A 27,340-nucleotide genomic window follows, 5' to 3' on the forward strand; every position below is an offset into this window, starting at 1 on the left:
CCTTGTGGCATTTTATTTTTTATAATGCAGTGTGTTTTGTGCTTATGGGATTTTTTTCCTGTAAATGCAGTAGGTTATAGGCCTTGTGGCATTTTATTTTTTATAATGCAGTGTGTTTTGTGCTTATGGGATTTTTTCCTGTAAATGCAGTAGGTTATAGGCTTTGTGGCATTTTACTTTTTATAATGCAGTGTGTTTTGTGCTTATGGGATTTTTTTCCTGTAAATGCAGTAGGTTATAGGCCTTGTGGCATTTTATTTTTTATAATGCAGTGTGTTTTGTGCTTATGGGATTTTTTCCTGTAAATGCAGTAGGTTATAGGCCTTGTGGCATTTTATTTTTATAATGCAGTGTGTTTTGTGCTTATAGGATTTTTCCTGTAAATGCAGTAGGTTATAGGCCTTGTGGCATTTTATTTTTTATAATGCAGTGTGTTTTGTGCTTATGGGATTTTTTCCTGTAAATGCAGTAGGTTATAGGCTTTGTGGCATTTTACTTTTTATAATGCAGTGTGTTTTGTGCTTATGGGATTTTTTCCTGTAAATGCAGTAGGTTATAGGCCTTGTGGCATTTTATTTTTTATAATGCAGTGTGTTTTGTGCTTATGGGATTTTTTCCTGTAAATGCAGTAGGTTATAGGCCTTGTGGCATTTTATTTTTTATAATGCAGTGTGTTTTGTGCTTATGGGATTTTTATTTTTTTTTTTTTTCCCTAGGTTATAGGCCTTGTGGGATTTTTCTTCGGTGTCTGTACTTCGGATCATCGCTGCTTCTACCTCCAAAGCATTTGCCTCCTCTGTCCCCCGAGATCTGGGACCGCGGAGTTAATCTCCGCCAGCCCAGTGTGTTTTTTCCAGCTGCCGGTATGCTCGCGAGTGAGCACGACCACCCGGCGGCCGGATCTTCTTTCCCACGTGGCTGCTTCGCTGCAGCCGTCCCCCCCCCCCCCCCCGTGGGTCCCGTGTGTTTTACCCGGTCGCAGGGGTACTCGCGAGTGAGCGCGAGTACCCGGTGGTCGGATCGTTTCCTCCACGTAGAGGCTTCACTGCGGCCGCCTCCGCCCGCGGACCGCGTGTGTGCGGGGGGGCGGGGGGTGTGCCCACGCGCAGCTCCTTCCCCGCCAGTACCGTTCTTGGCGGAGGTCTGTGGAGGGGCTTTCTCCTCCCCCATCTATAGGGTATTCAGACCCCAACCTAATTCGCTGGCAGTCTGGGAGGACCACCTCCCACCCTGCTCAGGGTGCATATCCATATAGAGACATATAGCAATTATGTGATCAAACATATATATTATATATTTTTACTTCTATATTTCTTCAAGGGCTGGAGATCAGCCTGTAGGCAATACACCCTGTACTTCTGAGTTTTCCTGCAACAGGATATCCTTATTTTTGGCCACAAGCATTAAGGTCTAACAGTTTCCTGTATATCTGTAGACACATTACCTCTGCCTAGGGGGTTTGCATATTGGAGTTATTTCACCCTAGGTTCCCTGGTTTTCATTACACATATAGGGGGCTCTACACAGATTGACCCCCTGCTATTGTCGGAATACAACACCGGGGTATGCCCTGCTATGTCTGTGCCCCATTGATTGGCCTGCTATGTCTGTGCCCATAAGAACGGCCTGCTATGTCTGTGCCCATAAGATTGGCCTGCTGTGTCTGTGCCCATAAGATTGGCCTGCTGTGTCTGTGCCCATAAGATTGGCCTGCTATGTCTGTGCCCATAAGATTGGCTTGCTGTGTCTGTGCCCATAAGATTGGCCTGCTGTGTCTGTGCCCATAAGATTGGCCTGCTATGTCTGTGCCCATAAGATTGGCCTGCTATGTCTGTGCCCATAAGATTGGCCTGCTATGTCTGTGCCCATAAGATTGGCCTGCTATGTCTGTGCCCATAAGATTGGCCTGCTATGTCTGTGCCCATAAGATTGGCCTGCTAGGTCTGGCCCATAAGATTGGCCTGCAATACCTGTGCCCAATAAAATGGCCTGCTATGTCTGTGCCCCATTGGATAGCCTGCTATGTCGGTGCCTACTTGGATGGCCAGCTATGCCTGTGACTATTTGCTTGGCTAACCTTTCTGTGTCCATTCGTTTGACCTGCTGAGACTATGCCCTAAGGACGGGCCTACGCTATTGGTACCGAACCCCTTTTGGCCGCAGGCCTGGGGTAATATCACTGAGGAAAACCCAGTGCACACCAGTGACATGGAGATAGGCAGGTGTCCGGGCAAACACCATTGCCATAGTGTTCGAGAGGACACCAGTATACGGCCATCTGAATATGGCGGGAAGGGTGAAGGCCCTAAACCTCATGCCTGAAGGGCAAAGTTTCTTATGAAGACCCCGGACACATCCACGGTTTACTCCAAACCGGCGACTGCACGTCTCCAAGGAGAACTTCGCACCGGCAGGGACCGGTATTCAGACTCCTTCAGGAGAAAGCTGTGTTTTTCCCTTGTCTTTACCATCTACTCTGTATATGCCTCCCGGAGTCCCTATAGGTTCGGTAGTTTTTTCCTGCGTTAGGTTAGCTCCTGGCCCTGTCCAGTGGGATTTACTTTTCTTACCTTCCGGCCTGCTGTTTACATTCTATCCGAGATAGAATGGGTGTATTTTCTCTTATCTTCGTTTATTGTTGCTTTTTTGTTTTGTTTCGTTTTTTTTTCATGACTTCCTTTTCCTATTCGCTCGGGTCGTCGTGAGGCCTGACTTGGTCTCCTCCGACCTCCCGGGCACTCGTGGATTGCGGAGAACGTCTCCAGCTTTCCTCGGACTACCAACAGCCTACCAGGACCCCGCGCGCGCGCGCACGGGATCCGGATAGTCGGTTGATAGTTTTCCATTCCTTGTTTCACAGATTGCCCTCAGCCTTATGCTGACATTTGTGATTGGTGCGCCCTACGGTTTTGGTCACTCTGATCTCTAGGGACTCTAGTTTGCACCACAGGAGGGTGCGGCCCTCCATCACCTCGATCCGAGTATATTTATTTTCAGGAGCAGTGGGCGAATCCTCTCATACGGAACCGGATACTGATTTGTTATTAGAGGGCGCAGTCCCTCACTCGTCATCAACCAGATACTGGGCTGGATACAAAGTACAAGTTGGTGGACCCATTCTCATAGAGAGAACCGGTCTCGGATGTAGACTCTGCTGTTGGTTACTAATGGGTGCGGCCCGCTCAGGCTAGCACCCGGACGCTCTCACGGTATGCGATCACAGTAGTAGAGAGCGCGGCTCTTTCATGCACTCGACGCTCTACAGTACCGGCCATTTGTTCATCACACAGGCTTGTGCCTGTGCAAGACATTGATGACTACATAGAGGGGCGTCCCTCCGGAATTCAATTAGAGCTGCCATCCACGCTACTGGCTTCGTCCTAGAGGACTGCCTGGTCATGCAAGTATTACATGTTTGGACTAGATCCCTCTATTCTATCTCCCGTGATGGATCTACTGGATCCGGGCTGCTGTAAAACACGCGAGAAATACTCAGAGGTATAACGGGGGGAGTCTCCCATTTATTTACACACACTCCTGGAGATGGTACACTAACGGATGGTCCTCCGGTATTTTGAGAGTGCAGGTTTTTGGCATATTCGGCACCATATAATACAGAGTTTGCTTTCTGTTTTAGATATCCAGACCATTACTAGCAAACTGAGCAGAAAGTTTCCCCATGTCAAGATGTCGGGAGATACGGAGACCTTCATGGAGCAAACAGGCACCGCCTTGCTCGGGTAACAACATTAAGGAAGGACTATTGCCCGGTCTGAAGGTAAAACCGTACGTATGGGTCATATGGTAAATCAGGAATCCTCGTTTGTCTTGACTTCTCCGGTCTTTACGATCTTGGGATAAAATCGGAGCGCATACCTGGTGAACATGGTTCGGAGATGGAGGACCCTTCGTCTATACTCTATTCATCCCTCACGGGAGCCGTCTGTTTTTGGATTTGCGCTACCCCCTTTTTTTTCAACTACCGTCGAGGGGATCTATGAGACTTTACGGAGGTACCTGGTGTACCCCGACTCTTACAGACATCTTTCACTCTTTGACGAGGGCATTGCTGGATGGAAATCTGCGTTCCGGTTGGTTTTTCCCTTCCTTTGCAGGTTTCCAGGATTCGCTATTCCCAGTATAGTCGACCACCGTCCTTCCACACAAGTTCAGTTCGGAACCCTGAATGGACGTCCTTTGGAGTCTTTCTCTACTGCGTCCAAGGTTTACTCAGTCCATTTGGAATCTTAGAATCACTTAGAATACGGCTAGTTTGGCCACGCTCTTGCCTGCATTATGAAATTATTCTCGGATGAGACATATCACCGGGTAGGATAGGAAGGAACGAAAGTTCCTCCTCGGTTTCTAATACGATTTTGGTAGTGGACTTGGGCGCATTCCTTGAAATTGGAGATCTACCTGCAAGACCGCATCGCCGAATATCCCTGGCACAATCGGAGGAACCGCCTTACGGATCATGAGTTGAGACGGTGACAGTTTCTTCTCGCGTCCCCAAGTCCGAACTTGACCTTTGATATTAAAACTACAGGAAGATGACTGATAGGTCAGCTTGCCAGCTCATGGACCGGCTGCTAGGAAACAAGTTGCAACCACATACAATGGATTTACCAGCGGATGGTACTTTTTTCCGTAATTGAGATGCTTCGTCGGCTGGCATTTTCTTTTATCCGTCTACTGTCAATTATCGAACTTGGAATGTCCAATTAGGATTACTCTGATATTTCCTGCAATAGATACCAGCGACACAAACAGCGTTGGATTGGTGAATTGAGCGTTGAAACAGCAAATACGAAGCCTCCTGTCATGTTATAAAATTGTAGATTATGCTAGCTTTAGTGTACCTATAATCTTAATTTTATTAATGACAGGAGGCGAGTATTTCCCACCCATTCTTGTCCCTCCCTTGTTTAATGTTATAGTTTAGATTATCAGGTACGTATGCAACTCTGTTTGTTGTCTCTGATACCTGTCGCTTGTTCATTATGTCTGTATTTCTTTCATAAGTAGGGTTGGGATATCTACATATTAAGGTTAATTTTGGTTGCTACATTGGGTACCTACATGTTTATTCTGAGTACATTTCATTGGATAATCAACCTGTTCGATTCTGTTTTTCTCTCGTTTCAGTTTACAGTCCATCAACACTATCTAGTTTGACGGTTACTCTCGGATGGTGGACATCGTTATATTCATCGTATCTAGGACTTCGTTTCTTCCCCATGATGTTCTCTGCCTTTTATTCTGTTTTGTCGCAGCTTGAAAGAGGAAATGATGCATGGGGAGGGGAGTTTTATAGTACCTAACTTTTTTCTGATTGGTTGTTTTTTCTGTGCTGCTGTGGAGTTCTAGTAAAGAGAGACTTAAGCAAATACTCGCCTCCTGTCATTAATAAAATTAAGATTATAGGTACACTAAAGCTAGCATAATCTACAATTGTCGCACAAAAGTAAATATTGATATAAAGTAGACATCACAGGCTATTTACCTAAGGTTATTTTGACACTTTTTACGTAGCCATTTCATCGCCAATCTCTGCTAAATATTGGAGTAAAATATTTTTTTCTGTTTTTTGACATACTCTCATATAACAACGTTTTTGTTATGTGCATTTTGTAAAGCTGGTGTGTGCTTTTCCTGCATAGACCCCCATATTGTGTTCAGCTACATCTGCTGAGTATAACAATACTATATTCTGTGAATTCTGGCACTATTCTGTGAATCTACAATGCCATATAAGAGATAAGGCTATTTTAGTTTATATAGTTAGAATTTTCATAGATGTATTTGATGGGCCTATGTCTCATTTCAGGGCATTATAACAGTTTGACTGTTCAGATAACCTCATAAAGGCAGATACTCCAGGGTATCCTACATGGCATATGGCGTGCCATAACTTGTCGTCATTTTTTCACCAATTTATGTCAAAGTTTGTGGTGAAAGAAAAATTGGCATTTTTGTACATACATGTTGCATTTTTGCTGGGTATTTTGTATATTTGATATGTGCCACTGTCATGAAATCCCCCAAAATATGCTCAGTTACCTCTTCTGAGCAAAGCAATAAGCCTAATCTATGACCTAGACACTATTTTTTGAAGTTACAGTGCTGTAAAAGAAACGTAACATTTTTTCAGTTAGTGATCAAAGGGCAATGAAAAGGTTAAATTGTATCAGAACACGGTAAAGGTGGGGGGGACAACAGGATTTTACACTAACATATTTTTAAAGGGACAAGTAGATCAGCAACAATCCCCATCTTTCTCCACTTCACAGCTTACTCAGAGGTGGAGCGAGGCAGTTCAGAAGTCCCTGCAGCACATGTGATCACTGTGACTGGCTATCACGGTGATCACATGTGCTGGGACAGTACGATTGGCTGCTGTTGGTCTGCACTGGACATCGAGGCAGATTGTTGCATAATTAACCCCACCATCCGGAGTTAATTTTAGTAATTAAGGGAAAATTTCCATCTAGTGTACTTAAGGTGTTAAATGTTGCACTCCTCTCCAATGCAAAATGACAGTTAAAAGTTTTCTACCAGCACCACATCCACAACAGTCCGCTGTAGCCTTTATGATACCATTACCCGGGCCCGATTCCACAGTAATCGGAGCTGCACAGAATTGACATAGGCCAGCCAAGAACTCTTGCTCTGGTGGCCAGGGACACTCCAATGATGTTGCCAGAGGTGGAGTTAAACCTCTGGCAGCAAAGGGGTTAAACTCTGAGTAGTGTTTCAAAGTGAATCACAGCATATAGAAACTTCAGGCACCATGACCACTGAGACTTGGAGTACGCCTTTAACACAATTTAACCCAATGTTGTAAGTTAGGGCTAATAAAATTAGTGGACAATGCCACACACTATGCCAGTACTTCTGTAATTGTCCTAGGACGGTGTGAAACTCGTGGGAGAGTCAGTAATAATATAATTGCAGGTTGTTTTAGAATGTTTGACACATTTATCTGAATGAAAGGCTGTGCGTTTAATAATGTAGACAAGTCTGATGTCTCTTACCAGGCTGCGTCAGAGAATATGATGTGATAATTAAATACACCCAGTGTAATGACACCTTCACGCAGACACACAGGATGCAATTTGGGGATAAAAGACGAGTAGCATGGGGTAATCTTCAGGAGAGGACATTCCTTTACTTTGCAGTTAATTCGATTTCTTAAAGTAATGCTTAACAATCATGCTAGCATTAGAGAGGAGCGCATTCATTTCAAAGACTGAAGTATTCAAAAGCTGACATATACAGGCCCTGCTACAGAACTTTAAACAAGCTGTTACCTCATTCTGTCACCTGGTCCAAAATACCTCCCAAGGAGAAACCATGGGGCCTTACGGTGCTAGGCCAGCAGAATCATGCGCTTTACGCTTTAAGCAAGAGCTCTTTAGAGAATAACAATGAACACCTTCCCTACTCTCTGATTGGCAGAGGGAATCTTCATTAAACCCCTAAAGCAGAGGGAGGAACCTTCGGCACATCAGATGTTGCGAACCACATCCCCCACAATGCTCTTACAGCCATAATGCTGGCAAAGCATCATGGGAGATGCAGTCCACAACATCTGGGGTGCCATAGGATGCCTAACCCTGTCCTAAAGTAGTTTTCATATTTGCGCCCCTCAAGTTTTACTTTATTATAAAATATATAATTTGACGTTTTCTTGGTACATGAGGCGTTAGTGATCTATGGTCTCTGTGCTGCGCTCTTCGTATGGGCAGTGTAATCCGTGCTGTCCTTCTATGAGTGGGACTCCGATTAGTGTAAATGTAGCGCTGTGTTTTATAATATGACAGGAACATAGTGTGAATGCATGTGACCTGTTTGTTTAATTACCCGTTTCACTAAATAAATGTCCAGAAATCGTGCTGTCTGCACTGACATGGGCCCCAATATCAAGAAAGGGCTGTTTAATCTTCCATTCATTAAAGATAAATTGATTAAGTCAACATTATCGATTAAAGCGGACCCCCCAAAAATGCTGTGTGACAGACACCCCATTACTGACACTGAACCCCCAGGTTAGAGGAAGGACACGAAGGGACATTTCATTGGAACCCCTAAATGTATATTAGATCCTAACATGAGGTGAGCACCCTTACACCTCTAACTCGCTACTCTGAATAATCTAGTAACATGCAATCAGCCTTATTAATCATAAGTCATCATGCACTCTCTGTGTGTATTATTATCTATGTGTATTGCACTCTCCGTGTATTGCACTCTCCGTGTATTGCACTCTCCGTGTATTGCACTCTCTGTGTATTGCACTTTCTCTGTGTATTATTATCTATGTGTATTGCACTCTCCGTGTATTGCACTCTCTGTGTATTGCACTTTCTCTGTGTATTATTATCTATGTGTATTGCACTCTCCGTGTATTGCACTCTCTGTGTATTGCACTTTCTCTGTGTATTATTATCTATGTGTATTGCACTCTCTGTGTGTATTATTATCTATGTGTATTGCACTCTCTGTGTGTATTATTATCTATGTGTATTGCACTCTCTGAGTATTGCACTCTCTGTGTATTGCATTTTCTCTGTGTATTATTATCTATGTGTATTGCACTCTCTGTGTGTATTATTATCTATGTGTATTGCACTCTCTGAGTATTGCACTCTGTTTATTGCACTTGTGGCGAAACCAACTTCGCCACATTGTATTGGAGGAGCCTGGTTGCTCGCCTGCTGCCTTTAGATTATGGACCGGCAGCTAAAGGGTTAATTTTACTGTGCAGAAGGATTTATTTCTCCCTTTCTGCACAGCAGTTCGGTAGATTTCATCTACCGAACAAACAGCCGTTCACCAACCTCCCCAGAGCCGTGGGAAGCCGGCCGGCGTTGTTAATGGGCCACCCAGAAGCTGGAGTGTGCCTCCAATTTACGTCCCTGAAGCTGCGGTTAACCGCAGCTTAATTGAATGTTACTGGGTGGCCGCTGTTACACTTAGCGGCCGCTAGGTGGCCGTGTTCTGGAGCTCTCCGGGCAGCCAGCGCTTTTCTGCCCGGCTTTCATGCACCAAAATCGGACACTTTTACGTGCAGGCACCGCTGAACCTCCAGCCCCTGGTTCTAATTCGTATGGATTTGGTGAATGCAGGGAAATTCGGTATTTTATATTTTATGTGAATGTTTTAACCCAGATAGCAATGCCATGGAGCCTGTTCGTATAATTAAAGACTTTGGCTCCATGGCAATTAAACTGTATTCGCGTGGTCTGGGTGCCATTCACCTAATAATGTGCACTCAGACCTGAGCTATCTGGGGATATGTTACATGTCTGTGTTTTATGTATAAAATGTGTCTTTATGTATTTTAAAGTGATAGTCTGTTTTGTGTCCCCACGTGTATAATGGAGTTTTGCCTTTGTCCTGGGAGATAATTGAATTACTTCACTAATTATCTCCAGGACAGAGAGGAGGACGCCAGGATGCATTGTGGGAAAGTATTGTGGCTGTATGTACTAAAGTGATACATGTCTGTCTGCTGTTTCAGTCTTCCATTTGGTCCCTTAGGGGAGTGTCCACCAAGTGGGAGACCTGCATAAATACTGGGCAGGTAGCCCTCAGTAAACCAGTTCCTGCTTAACCCTCAAAGCGATGTGTCGTCTCGTTCTTTGGGGGAATTGGATTGTATGCTGACTGCCAGGAGTGTAAGCGGATTGTATGCTTTTCCTGTTCGGCTGATTCCAGGGTTCGTGTGTTTGCAGTTCGGGAGTTGGTGAATTCATACAGTTTGGAATTCGAGAGATTGGTGATTGCTGTAGCTGCTGGTCTATGTAAAAGGGGATTATCGCCTAAACGATTTTTATCCCCTTCTGAGCGAAACGGTCCGTTACAGCACTCTTTGTGTGTATTGCACTCTCTGTGTGTATTATCTATGTGTATTGCACTCTCTGTGTATTGCACTCTCTGTGTATTGAACTCTCTGTGTATTGCACTCTCTGTGTGTATTGAACTCTCTGTGTATTGCACTCTCTGTGTATTGCACTCTCTGTGTATTGCACTCTGTGTATTGCACTCTGTGTATTGCACTCTCTGTGTGTATTGCACTCTCTCTGTGTATTGCACTCTGTGTGTATTGCACTATGTGTGTATTGCACACTCTATGTGTATTGCACTCTCTGTGTGTATTATCTATGTGTATTGCACTCTTGGTGTATTGCACTCTCTGTGTGTATTATTATCTATGTGTATTGCACTCTCTGTGTATTGCACTCTCTGTGTGTATTGAACTCTCTGTGTATTGCACACTCTGTGTATTGCACACCCTGTGTATTGCACTCGCTCTGTGTATTGCACTCTGTGTATTGCACTCTCTGTGTATTGCACTCTGTGTATTGCACTCTCTGTGTGTGAATTGCACCCTGTGTATTGCACTCTGTGTATTGCGCACTCTGTGTATTGCACTCTGTGTATTGCACTCTCTGTGTATTGCACTCTCTGTGTATTGCACACCCTGTGTATTGCACTCGCTCTGTGTATTGCACTCTGTGTATTGCACTCTCTGTGTATTGCACTCTGTGTATTGCTCTCTGTGTATTGCACACTCTGTGTATTGCACACCCTGTGTATTGCACTCGCTCTGTGTATTGCACTCTGTGTATTGCACTCTCTGTGTATTGCACTCTGTGTATTGCACTCTCTGTGTGTGAATTGCACCCTGTGTATTGCACTCTGTGTATTGCGCACTCTGTGTATTGCACTCTGTGTATTGCACTCTCTGTGTATTGCACTCTCTGTGTATTGCACACCCTGTGTATTGCACTCGCTCTGTGTATTGCACTCTGTGTATTGCACTCTCTGTGTATTGCACTCTGTGTATTGCTCTCTGTGTATTGCACACTCTGTGTATTGCACACCCTGTGTATTGCACTCGCTCTGTGTATTGCACTCTGTGTATTGCACTCTCTGTGTATTGCACTCTGTGTATTGCACTCTCTGTGTGTGAATTGCACCCTGTGTATTGCACTCTGTGTATTGCGCACTCTGTGTATTGCACTCTGTGTATTGCACTCTCTGTGTATTGCACTCTCTGTGTATTGCACTCTTTATGTGTATTTCACTCTGTGTATTGCACTCTCTGTGTGTATTGCACTCTGTGTATTGACCTCTCCGTGTATATTGCACTCTCTGTGTATTGCACTCTGTGTATTGCACTCTCTCTGTGTATTGACCTCTCTGTGTATTGCATTCTCTGTGTGTATTGTACACTCTGTGTATATTGTTATCTATGTGTATTGTTCTCTTTCTCTGTGTATTGCACTCTATGCGTGTGTATTGCTCTCTCTCTCTCTCTCTCTCTCTCTCTCTCTGTATGGCACTATATGTGGGTTGCACTCTCAATGTATTGCACTCTCTGTGTATAATGTTATCTATGTGTATTGCACTCTCTGTGTGTATTGTACTTTCTGTGTGTAATGCTCTCTCTGTGTGTATTGCACTCTGTGTGTACTGCACACTCTATGTGTATTGCACTCTCTGTGTATGTTGTTATCTATGTGTATTACTCTCTCTCTCTCTGTGTATTGCACACTCAGTGTATTGCACTCTGTGTATTGCACTCTATGTGTATATAGTTATCTATGTGTATTGCTCACCAATACAGACAGTCAGGTAATAAATCACCCCCATACATTGCACACAATCCCTCCCCTCTGCTTAGGAGATAATTGAGTTAATTACTGTATCAACTCAATTATCTCCAAACAGAAAAATATTTTAGAAATACCCCAAAAACATGTCATACACTCATAATCCCCTGATAGCCCCGATCTGGGGGAGCAACATACTGAAAAATCACCCAGATCGGTTCAGGGGTTTGACAGTTTTATGGAGGTCTTAGTTTTACCGACCGCTCACGAGGTGTAAGCCGTGAACAGTTCCATGTGTTTGGGCTGTGCGGTCAGTCTCTGTTCAGGAGTTTGAAATACATGAAAGTACGTAAAAACATGGCTTGTGCCTAGTTCGTTCAGTTCCTCTCGTTCGTGTGATTCCTTTCACCGAATGCTGCTCTGTTCTGAGTTTTCACGAACTGATACGAAGATGGAAGTCTCTGCGGTGTTCAGGCTGTTTAGTGTCCGATTTGGGTTCCAGGCACTTGATGACCAAACACTGCTGGTGTAATTCGTATTCAAAGATGGCCGCTGCCACGTGTTCGTATGATGAACGGTGGCCACACAGTGGGATCACCTAGTCCGTTTGTGTGTCGGCAATTGAGAGTGTGTGAACCAGGTTAAGGAGGTCAATTGGCGCCACCCTCCTCTTCTGGGTGGCCTGGTTGTTCGGTAGTTAGTTCATTTGTTGAAATTAGCTGAACAGGGGGTTCTTACCGAACAACCAGACGAACGTTATCAGATACTATCTTGTTACTTGTTTCTCTTAATCCCAATCTCCAAAGAATCCAGTATCCTTTTTGATATCCTGTACTAAGTCATGTAAGTCTTGTATATGTTTATGGATCATAGTGCCATGGTCAGATAGGTTAAAACAGCACAGACCTTCAATAGCTTCGCAGCCTAAGTCATGTTTCAGTAGTAAGTAGTCAATTGCTGCTCTATTCTCAAGGATTGCCTTCTTATTTGCCTGGTTGTCCATAAGTAGCTCTTCTAGGGTCTGGGAAGTGGCATTTAAACCCTTTGCAAGGGAACAAGCTACAGCATTAATTGATCTCGCATTAGAGGTTGCTAGGTCTGGAACCCCACTAAAGATACTGCCAGGGATATATATTCAGCTTGGGACAGTAATCTGACACTTGATAACAAAGATCAATATTGGATCTATAACAGCAGCTAATTACCACTGAGGACCAATCGTGGGTTTGTTCATGCGAACAGGTAGCTAGCATTCGGTTCCATTCGAATGAAGGGAAAGTGCAGAACTAGGGGCACCCAGGGAAAGCTGCTAAAGGCGGCTGGTCAGGGTAACTCCAAAATGGTGTACCAGACCTGGACCATAGTCAGTGGGCAGGAGGCCAGCTTGCACACTCCTCCAGGAGTTCATGGCAAACGTTCATGGGAAGGAGCGTTTGTCACACCCTCTCTCTGTGTATTGCACTCTCTCTGTGTCTCTATGCTTATGGCACTCTCTCTCTCTTTCTCTTTGTGTATTGTACTCTCTGTGTGTATTGTATTATCTCTCTGTGCATTGCACTCTCTCTGTCTCTCTGTGTATTGCCCTCTCTCTCTCTGTATTGCCCTCTCTCTGTGTGTCTCTCTGTATATTGCCCTCTCTCTCTGTATCTCGCTGTGTATTGCACTCTTTCTGTGTATTGCACTTTCTCTGTGTCTCTCTTTGTATTGCTCTCTATCTCTGTGTATTGCACTCTCTATATCGCTCTGTGTAGTGCACTCTCTCTCTCACTGTTTATTGCACTCTCTCTGTGTATCGCACTTGTGGCGGAACCAACCTCGCCACTGTGCATTGGAGGAGCCTGGTTGCCTGCCTGCTGCCTTTTGACTATGGACCGGCATTTAAATACTTCATTTTCCTATGCAGAAAGGTCTATTCATGTATTTCTGCTCTGGCGTTCGGTAGATTCTCGGATTTACTGAATGAACTCATTTAACCCAGATAGCTATGCCATGGAGCCTATTTGTGTAATAAAATACTTTGGCACCATGGCAATTGAACTGTATGTGTGTGGTCTGAGAGCCATTCAGTAATAATGTGCGCTCAGACCTAAGCTATCTGGGGATATGTTGCATGTCTGTATTTTATGTAATAAATGTAACCTTGTCTATTTTATTGTATTTTACTGTCTTTTTACCGCCATGTGCTTAATGGAGTTTTGCCCCTGTCCTTGGAGATAATTGGAATGTGATGCATACTTTTAAAGTTATGAATAATGTGGAAAAACTGTATTTCTCTGCCTGTGATAATTACATTATCCATTGTGTAAGGTAATTGTATCACAGGTAGAGGGGAGGATTTTGTGTGGGAGTGTCTGAGTGTATTGTACGTGTTTATTGGTTGTTTTCCAAAACCCTGTGGGTGGTACTAATGTGTATATAAGAACAATAAACCCACAGCTCTGTCTGTTCCTGCTTGACCCTCAAAACGGAGCCTTGTCTCGTTCTTGGGGGGGGATGTATTGTATGCTGTTCCAGTTTCACTGCTAGGAGTGTAAACCTATTCATATGGTTTTTCCTATTCGGCTGTTTACAGCATTCGTATGTTTGAGAGCATTCATATGCTTCTCCGGTTCGGCGTATTGGTGTCTACAGTAGTTGTGCCTGTGTCTCTGGAAGGGAAGATCTACTAAACGGCTTTTAACCCCTTTTTATGCCTGGGGGTGCCGTTACAGCACTCTCTATGTATCTCTGTGCATTGCACTCTATCTGTGTATTGCACTCTCTCAATGTTTATTTCCCTTTCTCTCTCTCTCTCTCCATCTATGTATTGCACTCTCTCTGTATCTCCGTGTATTGCACTCTCTCTCCGTGTATTGCACTCTCTCTTTGTATTGCACTCTCTCTTGGTGTATTGCTAAAGTCCTTCTCTTTCATATCTCTTCTTCCCCAGAATCTCTCACTCATTCCTGTTTCTTGCTCTAATTTACTCTCTATGATCTCTCGTTTCTTGTCTGCTTTTCTGGAATCTCAGTGGATTCCAGGTCTCTTTCTTAATCCCTCAGTCGCTTTCTCCTTGATCCCTCTTCCCAGTCTGTCTTACTGTCTCTCTGTAATACTCTCTCGTGTTTCTCCATCTCTTTCACAGGCTCTCCAGCTACTCTCTCCCTAAATCTCTGTGTATTTTGTCTACGTCATTATACGTTAATTTTCTATATTTCATTTACTTTTGTCATTCTTTATTGTAATGCATTGTGTCTGTGTGTGTTCTAGGGATGATCAAACGCCGCCGTAGCTCCATCGTTATCCTTTCAATCCTACTTACCTTTACCCTGTCTCTCCTTACTTGGATTGAGTGGGAAGACGAGCCTCTGTATGAACTCCCAGACTTCCTTCATCCCTTCCAAGCCAACCAGAGCTCCCCTCCATCCCTCCGGAGCTCAGCAACATTGTACGACTCCAACTTCAGCTTCTCCCTTAATCTGAGCGAATATTCCATGCACTACCCAGCTCTCCAGAGCTATAGATGCAGGGCAGCCATTGACTTATTCGGATACTGCTGGTCTAATGATCCTTTAATACTGCTGGCAATAAAATCCCACCCGGCCTCATTCACCAGGAGAGATGTCCTGCGTCAGACTTGGGCCAGGGAGAAAAAGATTCTGGAATATAGAGTGAAGCCTGTGTTCCTCATGGCCAATTCTGGCAAGCGTCACCAGATGGAGAGGGTGGTGAAGGAGGCCTTTTACAATGGGGACATCATTCTATGGGATTTTCTGGAAAGCCATCACAATCTCTCTCTAAAAGAGAGATGTTTTTTGGAATGGATTTATCACCGCTGTCCAGAGGCCAAGTACATATTCAAAGGTGATGTGTTCCCTAGCTCAGACATAGATAGCTATATAGATGGATGGATGGATAGATAGATAGACAGAAAGACAAACAGACAGATAGACAGACAGAGAGAGAGAGAGAGAGAGAGAGAGAGATACAGAGAGAGAGAGAGAGATAGAGAGATAGATAGAAAGAGAGAGATAGATAGAAAAATGAACGCTTGCAATAATTATTCTGCTTGATACTTTTTCATATATATGTATGTAAATTCTTCTCTCTTTTTGTTGGGTAGCTCGCCTTGTATCATGCATATTATAGTTATTCTGTGTCACTTAAACATAACGCAATCAGACTTTCCTGGCTTTTCTTATAAAAGAGATTTATTCTTCTTGCTTTGCAGATACAAAGTCAGTACTTACAATGTCATTGATGTTAAATAGATCAACAGCTGATGGTACGTGCTAGACATTCAGAGTGTGAGGATACTCTAGCAGCTGATGGTACACGCTAGACATTCAGAGTGCGGAGACACTCTCACAGCTGATGGTACACGCTGGACATTCAGAGTGTGAGGACACTCTCGCAGCTGATGGCACATGCTAGACATTCAGAGTGCGGAGACACTCTCACAGCTGATGGTACACGCTAGACATTCAGAGTGCGGAGACACTCTCACAGCTGATGGTACATTCTGGACATTCAGAGTGCGGAGACACTCTCACAGCTGATGGTACATGCTGGACATTCAGAGTGTGGAGACACTCTCACAGCCAGGGCTGGTGCAAGCATTTTTGGCACCCTAGGAGAAAACAAATTTTCTTCACCCATTTGCTTCACCCAATCATGCAGACTAACACACACGCTGACTCAAGTAGACACACACTGACCATGCAAACTGACACACACGCACTAATCCATGTAGACTGACGCACACAGACTCATATACACACACTAACCCATGCTGACACACACATACAGACACACTGACCCATGCAGACACACACACTGACATACAGACAGACACACTGACCCATACAGACAGACACGCTGACCCATACAGACAGACAAACTGACCCATACAGACTGACACTGACCCATAAAGACAGACACACTGAACTATACAGACAGACACACTGACCCATACAGACAGACACATTGTCCCATACAGACAGATACACTGACATACATAAACATACTGACTGAAGCAGACTAACACACATTCTCTGACATACCTTACCTTCATTGCTGTTCATTCCTTGCGCCTGGCTGCCCTTTCTCTGCACATCATGCTCCCGCCAACTTCTCGAGACGTACAGGGGAAGGGGCGGGAGCGAGGAATTGAAGCACCCGTGCGCTGCCGCACTGCATGTCTGGGAGGGAGGGGCATGGTTGGGTGGACTGTATGCCGCCGGACCTGTTTTCTACCGGGCGCTAGTGAGCAACAATGTAAGAGCTTCCAAGTGCCCGGTAAAATGGCCGGCGGCATACTCGAAATAATCTAACTTGTCAGGTCCGGCGCCCCCTCTTAAGCAGCGCCCTAGGGGCCGCCTAGTTTGCCTTTGTAGCAGATTGTATTGATGCTGTCCATAGAAATTTGTATAAGAAATGTATTTGTGTATTGTTGCCCTGTACATTGGTAAAGTGTATGTGGTATTTGTATGATGGTTCGGTAGTTTCATACGAATGAAGCTACTGAACCATCAAACCACCCCAGTGAGAAGTGTGCGCCTCGTTAAGCGTTCACACTCTGCAAACCACTGCTTAATTGTTTCATTGTATGTGCCTGTGTGGTCGCCGTTCGGCAACTGAACCACATGCGGCGGCCATCTTACGCATGAAAACACTCAAACAACCGAACACCGCTGGGACCTCCACAGCTCCATAACTCACAAACGGAGAGACTAGGCAGCCCCTCGTTCGGTAAAAGCAATGTACCGAACAAGGGAATTAATACGAATGGAAGATTGTATCTATGTATTTTAACTCCCGAACAGAGACCGACCGCAAGGCCAAAACGCATGGAGCCTTTTTCGGATACCACCTCGTGTCCAGTCGGTCAAATTACACGCTCCACCTAACTCCCGAACCCCTGGTCCGATCTGGGTGAATTTTGGATATGTTAGTCACCCAGATCAGGGCTACCAGGGGATACCCAAATTATTATTCTAACTACGTGTTTTGGGGTACATCTAGAATTCAGGGAAAAGTACAGTATGTTTAATAGGATTATGTGTCACACTGAGGGGAGGAGATGTGTGGGAGGTAACTGCTATATTATTGGCTACTGGAATAATTATGGTGAATCCCTTCCTTGCATGGGAGAATGCTTTAAAAGGAGGTTGTGTGAATTAAAAGTGAGTTCTGCTCCTGATGCTGTGTGTCGTCCAGTCATTGGGATCTGTATGGGGATTTTCGTGGATTACTTTGTATGCTGGAATTATTACTTCATGGTCTTTTTACTACTTGTTCCTGAGCCTCACTGGGATCTTTAGTGGAGTTAACCTGTGGAATACCAGGCCTCCGCTACAGCCTTGCTCAAAGCTGATGGTACACACTGGACATTTAGAGTGCGGAGACACACTAACAGCTGATGGTACATAGTTACATAGTTACATAGTTACATAGCTGAAAAGAGACTTGCGGCCATCAAGTTCAGCCTTCCTCACATATGTTTTTTGCTGTTGATCCAAAAGAAGGCAAAAAAACCCAGTTTGAAGCACTTCCAATTTTGCAACAAGCTAGGAAAAAAAATCCTTCTTGACCCCAGAATGGCAGTCAGATTTATCCTTGGATCAAGCAGTTATTACCCTACATTGAAAGATTATATCCTTGAATATTCTGTTTTTGCAAGTATGCATCTGGTAGCTGTTTGAACATCTGTATGGACTTTGATAAAACCACTTCTTCAGGCAGAGAATTCCACATCCTGATTGTTCTTACAGTAAAAAAAAACCTTTCATTTGCCTTAGACGAAATCTTCTTTCTTCTAGTCTAAACGCATGACCTCGTGTCCTATGTAAAGTCCGGTTTGTGAATAGATTTCCACACAATGGTTTGTATTGGCCTCGAATATATTTGTGCTGGACATTTAAAATGTGAAGACAGTCTCACAGCTGATGGTACACGCTGGACATTCAGAGTACAGAGACACTCTCACAGCTGATGGTAATACCTGTATTACTGTTTCCTTTAAACTCTTATTTTAGAATACCTCAAGAATACCTGTATTACTGTTTCCTTTAAACTCCTATTTTAAAGTTGTGTTCTATTCCATCTCCCTCCCTATACTATCACTACTTAACCCCTTAAGGACCGGACTGCTTTTGCGATGTTGTACATTTGCGACCAGGCATCTTTTTACACTTTTGTGCTGTTTGTGTTTAGCTGTAATTTTTCGCTCTCTCATTTACTGTTCCCATACAAATTATATATATTTTTTTCAGGACAAAAGGGGCTTTACATACCATTATTTATAAAATCTCATGTAATTTAATTTAAAAAAAAAATGAAAAAATATGATGAAAAATTGAAATAAATACATGTTTTTTTACTTTTTATGTGAAAAATCTTTTACTCATCTACAAAAGCGAATGAAAAAACCTGCTAAATAGATTCAAAATTTTGTCCTGAGTTTAAAAATACCCAGTGTTTACATGCTTTTTGCTATTTTTTTTGCATGTTATAGGGCTATAAGTACAAGTAGGATATTGCGGTTTCAAAACATACATTTTTAAAATGTATCAATAGTGACATTGTAACAGTATTATCTGCAGGGGCGGACTGAGAACCCTCAGGGCCCCCGGGCAAAATAAATCAAGGGCCCCCTTACAGGCCCCACCCATACTCCGCAGCAAGCGCCACCCATGTCCCGCCTCCATGCACTGCCTCCAGCCACACCCTACACAATCTTTAGACACAAGGAACAAAAGTGCAATAATCCCTTCAAGGCCCCAGTAGAGACTACAATTGAGGGCTAATGGGCCACGGAGGGGGGTCTTTCTAGCAGAGGCTATGTCAGTGTCCTTTAGAGAGTGTGTTAGAAAGAATCCCCTCCAGGCCCTATTAGAGACTACAATGGAGTCTAATAGGCTTGGAAGGGGGTCTTTCTAACAGAGGCCATCTCAGTGTCCCTGCTGGAAACAGTCGCCTCCAGGCCCCAGTAGAGACTACAATTGAGGGCTAATGGGCCATGGAGGGGGGGAGCATTCTAGCAGAGGCTATCTCAGTGTCCTTTAGAGAGAGTGTGTTAGAAAGAATTTCCTCCAGGTCCCATTAGAGACTACAATGGAGTCTAATGGGGCCTGGAGGGGGGTCTCTCCAACACTCTGGTTCCTATTCACAATATAGCAACACAACATAGCTGATACCTAGGCCAAGTTGGCTCCTCTTACCTTAATTACTGTTGCTGGCTGGCAGTCTGTGGGCTTGCTGGAAGGCTGTGGGCTTACTGGCTGCGGCTGGCAGGCTGTGGGCTTGCTGGCTACTGCTGGCAGGCTGTGGGCTTGCTGGCTACTGCCGGCAGGCTGTGGGCTTGCTGGCTACTGCCGGCAGGCTGTGGGCTTGCTGGCTACTGCCGGCAGGCTGTGGGCTTGCTGGCTACTGCCGGCAGGCTGTGGGCTTGCTGGCTACTGCCGGCAGGCTGTGGGCTTGCTGGCTGCGGCTGGCAGGCTGTGGCTTGCTGGCTGCGGCTGGCAGGCTGTGGCTTGCTGGCTGTAGCTTGCTGGCTGGCAGGCTGTGGGTTTGCTGGCTTTAAGCCTAACTGGTGGCCTGTAGGCTGGCTGGCTGTCTACTGGCCAGCCTGTGGGCTGGCTGGCCTGTGGGTTGGCTGGCTTGCTGGCTACTGGGGCACTCGTAGATTATTTAAAGAAATAATCCATGCACAATAACCACTACTACTCTGTGTAGTCGTTATGGTGCCAGGAGGGCCGGGCCCCCCTCCCAGAGTAAGTAGTCAAACCGTTTAAGAACAGTTTGACAACTTACCTGGGGTCTGCTGGGATATGAGGCTGTAGTAGGGTATAGGAGCAGTGGTGCAATGTGTAAGGGGTGCAGTGTGTGTGAAAGGTTCAGTGTGTGTGAGGGGGTGTAGTGTGTGAATGTGTAGGGTGTGTGGGGCAATGTGTGTACGAGGGGGCTGTGTATGTGTGTGGCAATGTTAGTATGGGGGGCTGTGTGTGTGTGGGTGGGCAGTGTATGTGTGTGTGTGTGTGAGGCAATGTGTGTAAATGTGTGTGGTGTGTGTGGGGGCAGTGTGTGTGTATGGGGGGCAGTGTGTGAATGTGTATGGTGTGTGGGGGCAGTGTGTTTATGGGGCTAAAGTTCACTCTCACCACTGCGACCACCAGGAATACCTGGTGGTCACAGTGTTGAGAGTGAACTCTAGCCCGTAGCTCCAGGGCTAGAGTTTACTCTCGCAAGAGCCGTAACGTTGCCGTGGTAACCGCGGCAACGATCTGTGCTCGCTCAAGAAGGACCCAGAGGAGCTGCAGGCTGAGCTCCCGGGTCCTCTCTTCCTCCCTCCCCTGCCGGCTGCCCGCACGGTGCCTGCGGACAGGGGAGGGGGCAATTGCCCTCCTCTTACTCCCCCCTCCCCCTCTTCTTACTCCCCCCTCCCCCTCTCCTTACTCCCCCTTCTTACTCTCCCCTCTTCTTACTCCCCCCTCCCCCTCTTCTTACTCCCACCTCTTCTTACTCCTCCCTCTTCTTACTCCCCCCTCTTCTTACCCCCTCCCCGCTCTTCTTACCCCCCCTCCCCCTCTTCTTACTCCTCCCTCTTCTTACCCCCTCCCCGCTCTTCTTACCCCCTCCCCCCTCTTCTTACTCCCCCTTCCTCTTTTTACTCCCCCCTCCCCTCTTCTTACCCCCTTTACTCCCCCCCTCTCTTCTTACTCTCCCCTCTTCTTACCCCCCTCCCCCCTCTTCTTACTCTCCCCATCCCCTCTTCTTACTCCCCCTCCCTCTCTCTTTTAACCACCCTCCCTCTCTCTTTTAACCTCCCCTCCCTCCCTCTTTTAACAACCCTCTCTCTTTTAACCCCCTCCCTCTTTTAAACCCCCCTCCCTCTCTCTTTTAACCCCCCTCCTCTCTCTTTTAACCCCCCCTCCTCTCTTTTAACCCCCCCTCTCTCTTTTAACCCCCTCTCCTCTCTCTTTTAACCCCCCCTCCTCTCTCTTTTAACCCCCGCCTCCCTCTCTTTTAACCCCCCCTCCCTCTCTTTTAACCCCCCCTCCCTCTCTCAACCACCCCCCTCCCTCTCTCAACCACCCCCCCCTCCCTCTCTCTTTTAACCCCCCCCTCCCACTCAACCCCCCCTCCCTCCCTCTCAACCCCCCCCCCCCCTCCCTCCCTCCCTCTCAACCCCCCCCCCTCCCTCCCTCCCTCTTTTAACCCCCTCCCCGTAGCGTGGCCGAGCTGCTCTGCGTCCGCGGTGCCGGCCGGATTGATAGGAAGTGCACTGAGTGTGCACCTTCCTGTCAGTCCGGCCGGGTACAGGAAACAGAAACTCCTGTTCCGCGCGGAACAGAAGTTTCTGTTTCCTGTACCCGGCCGGACTGACAGGAAGGTGCACACTCAGTGTGTGTGCACCTTCCTATCAATCCGGCCGGCACCGCGGACGCAGAGCAGCTCGGCCACGCTACGGGGAGGGGAGGTGAGAAGCTGCAGCCGCCTGAGCGCTCTTAAGAGAGCGCTCAGGCGGCTGCAGCATTTAAAGGGGCGGCCGGGCCCCCTGATGGCGGGCCCCCCTCCCGGCCGGGCCCTCGGACCATGCCCGAAGTGCCCGACCGGTCAGTCCGCCCCTGATTATCTGTCATAAATCGCTGAATAACACCCAACATGTACATATTTTTTTTAAAGTAGACAACCCAGGGTATTCAATATGGGGTATGTCCAGACTTTTTTTAGTAGCCACTTAGTCGCAAACACTGGCCAAAGTTAGCGTTCATATTTGTTTGTGTGTGAAAAAAGTAAAACACTAAATTGAACGCTAATTTTGGCCAGTGTTTGTGACTAAGTGGTTACTAAAAAAGACTGGACATACACCATTTGCAATACCTTGGGTTGTCTTCTTTTGCAAATGGTATGCCATCATGGGGGTAAATCTCATTCCTGGGCTACCATACGCACTCAAAGGCAACGTAACCAACCTGGCCTTTTTCAATGTAAAAATATTTGACCCATATATTTGACCCTGTAACTTTCAGAAACGCTATAAAACCTGTACATGGGGGGTACTGTTATACTCTGGAGACTTTGCTGAACACAAATATTAGTGTTTCAAAACTGTAAAATGTATCACAACAATTATATCATCAGTGAAAGTGCTGTTTGTGTGTGAAAAATGCAAAAAAAGTCACTTTCACTGACAATATCATTGCTGTGATATGTTTTACTGTTTTGAATCACTAATATTTGTGTTCAGCGAAGTCTCCCGAGTAAAACAGTACCCTCCATGTACAGGTTTTAGGGTGTCGTAGAACGTTACAGGGTAAAATACAGTGATAGCAAATTAAATTCTCTGGACTTTCGGCCTGGGTTGGCAGGCAGGTCCCTTAAATTGCAATCAATAAAATAACTTAATTATGTAAAAATATTACATAAATACGCACGTAGAATTTAAATATATATGCATATTTATATATTTGAAGTCTACGTGTATATTTATATAATTATTTATGTAATTTTGTATATGGACATATGAATAGTTCGTATTCTTTTTATTTATTTATATATACATAGATATATATACAATTTCATTCTAAGTGTATTTTGATATAAATATATATATATATATATTAATATCAAAATACAGTTAGAATAAAATTTCGTATAGATATATAATTTTTTTCAAAAATTTTATTATTATTTTTACATGTTTAATTTAATTTAAATTACTTATTATTTGTATTTTATAATAATATATATATACAATATATATAGTTATTATATATATTATATATATACGTGTGTAATTTAATTATAAGTGTATTTTTATATTAATATATGTACATATTAATATAAAAATATACTTAGTATGACATTATATATATATGATATATAGACATATATTATATAGGTATAATATATGTCTATATATCATTTATATATATATATACACATATATAATTATTATTTTTTTATTAACTTTAACTTTATTTTTTTTTCTGATTTTACAGTTGCAGGGAGACTGCCTGTCAGCACAGACAGTCCCCCTGCAGGCAGACACATGGACACCTATTGTGACCATGTGGTCGCCCTGTTGAGCGATCACATGGCCCCAGGGGTCCTAATTCGCCATGGGGAGACTGTCTGGGCTGCAGGCAGTCTCCCCACAACGGGAGCACCGCCGATCGCCGCCGGGGGAACGACGGCGATCGGGTAAGTAAATCTTAAAGTTAGGACGGTTCAGGACCGTCAGTGGTCAGCAATGGAAAAATGCCGATGACGGTCCTGAACCGTCCTCCGTCCTTAAGGGGTTAATTGATAACTATATCTCCCATCCTGATCTTCTGTTTTTGTTTTTCTTAAAGCTGGTATGATCATGTCATTTTATGTTCATTCTCTAAGACTCTTTGTTAATTGTTTGTTTAGCTAGTGTTACTACTCTCACTGATAATCTAGTAAATTTATGTTCATGGTTTATGACTTTCACCTATCTGATCCTTCCTATCTTTTTATCCCAAATGTTCTCTCCTTTTAGTTTTTCATCTCTAATTAATTACCTCAATAGCCCCATGTCTCCCCACCCATAATAGTGTGTTTTATTTCTTTTTTTTCTAACCTCAGACCTTATATTTCAGACTGGGCCCCTTAAAACAGCATTAACACCCAGCACTCCCAAGCAACCAAGTCCTGCTGAATCTTCAGAGCAGAGGTATCATCTCTGGTAGATTGCCCACCCTCCTCACCCCACCCTATGGTCATCAACTTACTTATAGATAGTGCACATCAGCTGGTTTCTTTAACACACCAATCAAGTCACTAAACCTCTCCTCACCTGAATTAATTTAACACACTGCATCCTTACATTGGTTTAACCCCTTAAGGACACATGACATGTGTGACATGTCATGATTCCCTTTTATTCCAGAAGTTTGGTCATTAAGGGGTTAAACACTCATTGATATTTGTGTGTGTCTGTATATATGATCTACATATCTATATAATACACATTTTCTCTAATGTTCTCCCTTCTATTTTTCACTTTAACACTAACTTCTCTCATCACTAAAATATCCCTATCCTTTCACTCACCTGTCCCTGGCAACACCATCATCATTACTTCCACCTTACTCCCCTCCCCTCTCTATTCACCCCATGCACTCTACACATACCTTTCCAGCCTATCTCCATTAACTCCTCCCAAATCCTCTACATACACACATACCCTCCTACAAAACTTTCAAATCCTACTCCCACCTTCACTTCCTTTCTATCCTTCTGCTCCTAGCAGCTGGTGATGTCTCTCCAAACCCCGGTCCCCTCTCAACAAACTCAGCACATACTAACCCAAGGATCCACACTAATCTCATACCCATCTCATGTTCCTCTAAATCCTTCTTCAATACTGCCCTCTGGAACGCACGCTCGCTCTGTTTGCAATATAACTAAATCCACTGCTGTCCATGACTTCTTCATCTCTCGTTCAATAGATTTACTAGCCTTAACAGAAACCTGGCTCTCCCCCTCTGACACTGCCACCCCTGCATCTTTGTCCTTCGGTGGTCTCCAACTTACCCACAACCCAAGAAACTCTGAATGTAAAGGTGGTGGTGTTGGGTTTCTCCTCTCCCCTCACTGCTCTTTTAAACCTCTTCCCACCCCCCATTCCCTCTATTTCCCGTCATTTGAAATACACTCAATTCGCCTTTTCAAACCCTTCTCTGCTAACATTGCTGTTATTTACCATCCCCTCACTGACAAGATTGAACAGCTAAGGAAAGAATTCTCCCCTCCTTGCCTTTCTGTTCCTCAATCACACATAGATCATGCCTACCCTTCAGACATTCTCCCCAGCTACTGACCAAGAGGTGGCTGCTCTTCTTTGCTCCTCTCGCCCCACCACTTGCCCACTCGATCCTGTCCCATCTCACCTTATCAGATCTCTCTCCACTTGTCTCATGCCTTCTCTAACACACATCTTCAACTGCTCGCTCTCTTCTGGCATCGTCCCTGCTGACCTTAAACATGCCACTGTAGTACCTATACTAAAAAGACCTTCCCTCGACCCATCCACCCTCTCTAACTACCTGTGAGGAACTGACTCTGCAGGGTTTCGAACCCTGGTTTACATGCTGCTAAACCTCTTCCTTACCACTACACCAGCCTGCCTTTTGCAAATGTAACAGGTAACCTTGACTCTATAAGCATTGGTATCAGTGACACGTCTCTTCAGCTGTGTCTGGTCATGTGTCTGGTTCTTGGCCTATAAAAGCCACTTCCTGTCTCTGTACCTTTGCCAGATTATTGTGGTTCCTGTACTCTCTAATCAAGCTTGTTCCTGTTTCTCCTACCTGTTGCTGATTTTGGACCGTTTTGACTTTGCTGCTTCTCCTTCCCACTGGCCTCGGCTTGCCTCATTACGATTATCATCTCTCTGTTCCAGTCTCCCATCTCTGCTTAAGACCAGAAGGCCACTCAAGGCTCAGGGGCTCAACCACCTGGGTAACGAGTGGCTACCTCTGGCAGAAAACATTGCTGATCTGGCTACTGGACTCCAAAACTTTGTAACATCAATATCATTACAGAATAATCTGGCCCATTCATGGAGACCATCGGATCAGATTCTGCATTGGCCCAGCAGGTTGCTTTTAATGCAAGAACTATGCAGACCCAGGCACAGACCATTCAAGTGCTGCAAGATCAGGTAGCTGAACTGCAAAATGAAGTTCGATCAATGCATAGTGAGCTTACCAGCTACAGGGCACATGATGTTGCGGCTGCTGCTGCTACTACTGTTACACCTGCACAAGATGCCCGCTTGCCTCTACCAGAAAAATTTGGAGGAGACCGCAAAAAATTTAGGGGTTTCCTAAATCAATGCCGTTTGCATTTCATGATGTTACCTAACCGTTTTCCATCTGAAAGAGAGAAGGTTGGATTTATTTTCTCCCTATTCAAAGATGAAGCCCTGGCTTGGGGCTCCCCTTTTCTGGAACAGGACAGTCCAGTCTTGGGAAATTTAAAAGACTTTCTTGAGGCCATGTGCCTAGTTTTTGATGACCCCAATCGCTGTGCTACAGCAGAAGCCACTCTCCTTCATTTACATCAAGGGAGGCGCTCTGTGGCTGAATATGCTGCTGGATTCAGACAGTGGGTTGCTGATACTACTTGGAACCAATCAGCCCAGAGGTTCCACTTCAGAAGGGGTCTCTCAGAAGCTATAAAAGATGAGCTAGCTCGTGTTGATCTTCCTGTTGAGTTTGATGCATTTGTGCGGTTGGCTATCCGTATTGATCGGAGACTTTCAGAAAGAAGGTTGGAAAGACAGGGCTCTTTTAAACCAAGTGCTACTCCTACTTTCTATTCAAGAATTTCTACTCCAACCCCACAAACACCTACAGAATCTGAACCTGAGGCTATGCAGGTAGATCTAATAAGAGGGTCATTATCCAATGAAGAAAAACAGTGGCGAGGCACTCACAATTTATGCCTGTATTGTGGTAGTGCAGGGCATTATGCCATCAATTGCCCTAGCAAGTCTAAAAGAACAATAGCTACGATTATCATCTCTCTGTTCCAGTCTCCCATCTCTGCTTAAGACCAGAAGGCCACTCAAGGCTCAGGGGCTCAACCACCTGGGTAACGAGTGGCTACCTCTGGCAGAAAACATTGCTGATCTGGCTACTGGACTCCAAAACTTTGTAACATCAATATCATTACACTACCGTCCCATATCCCTGCTCCCT

The 27,340-nt window shown here is 44.8% G+C and overlaps 1 protein-coding gene across 1 annotated transcript in view; it reads left to right on the plus strand.

The window, feature by feature from the left end:
* Window positions 1–14,875: 14,875 nt before the first annotated feature.
* Window positions 14,876–27,340, plus strand: part of LOC134603634 (UDP-GlcNAc:betaGal beta-1,3-N-acetylglucosaminyltransferase 7-like) — a 28,745-nt gene continuing 16,280 nt past the window's right edge. Inside the window, exon 1 of the mRNA XM_063449783.1 lies at window positions 14,876–15,467. Within this exon, the coding sequence (XP_063305853.1) occupies window positions 14,876–15,467 (592 nt within the window). The remainder of the gene's footprint in view (window positions 15,468–27,340) is intronic.

This window comes from Pelobates fuscus, chromosome 3 (assembly GCF_036172605.1).
Source record: "Pelobates fuscus isolate aPelFus1 chromosome 3, aPelFus1.pri, whole genome shotgun sequence".
Taxonomy (NCBI): domain Eukaryota; kingdom Metazoa; phylum Chordata; class Amphibia; order Anura; family Pelobatidae; genus Pelobates; species Pelobates fuscus.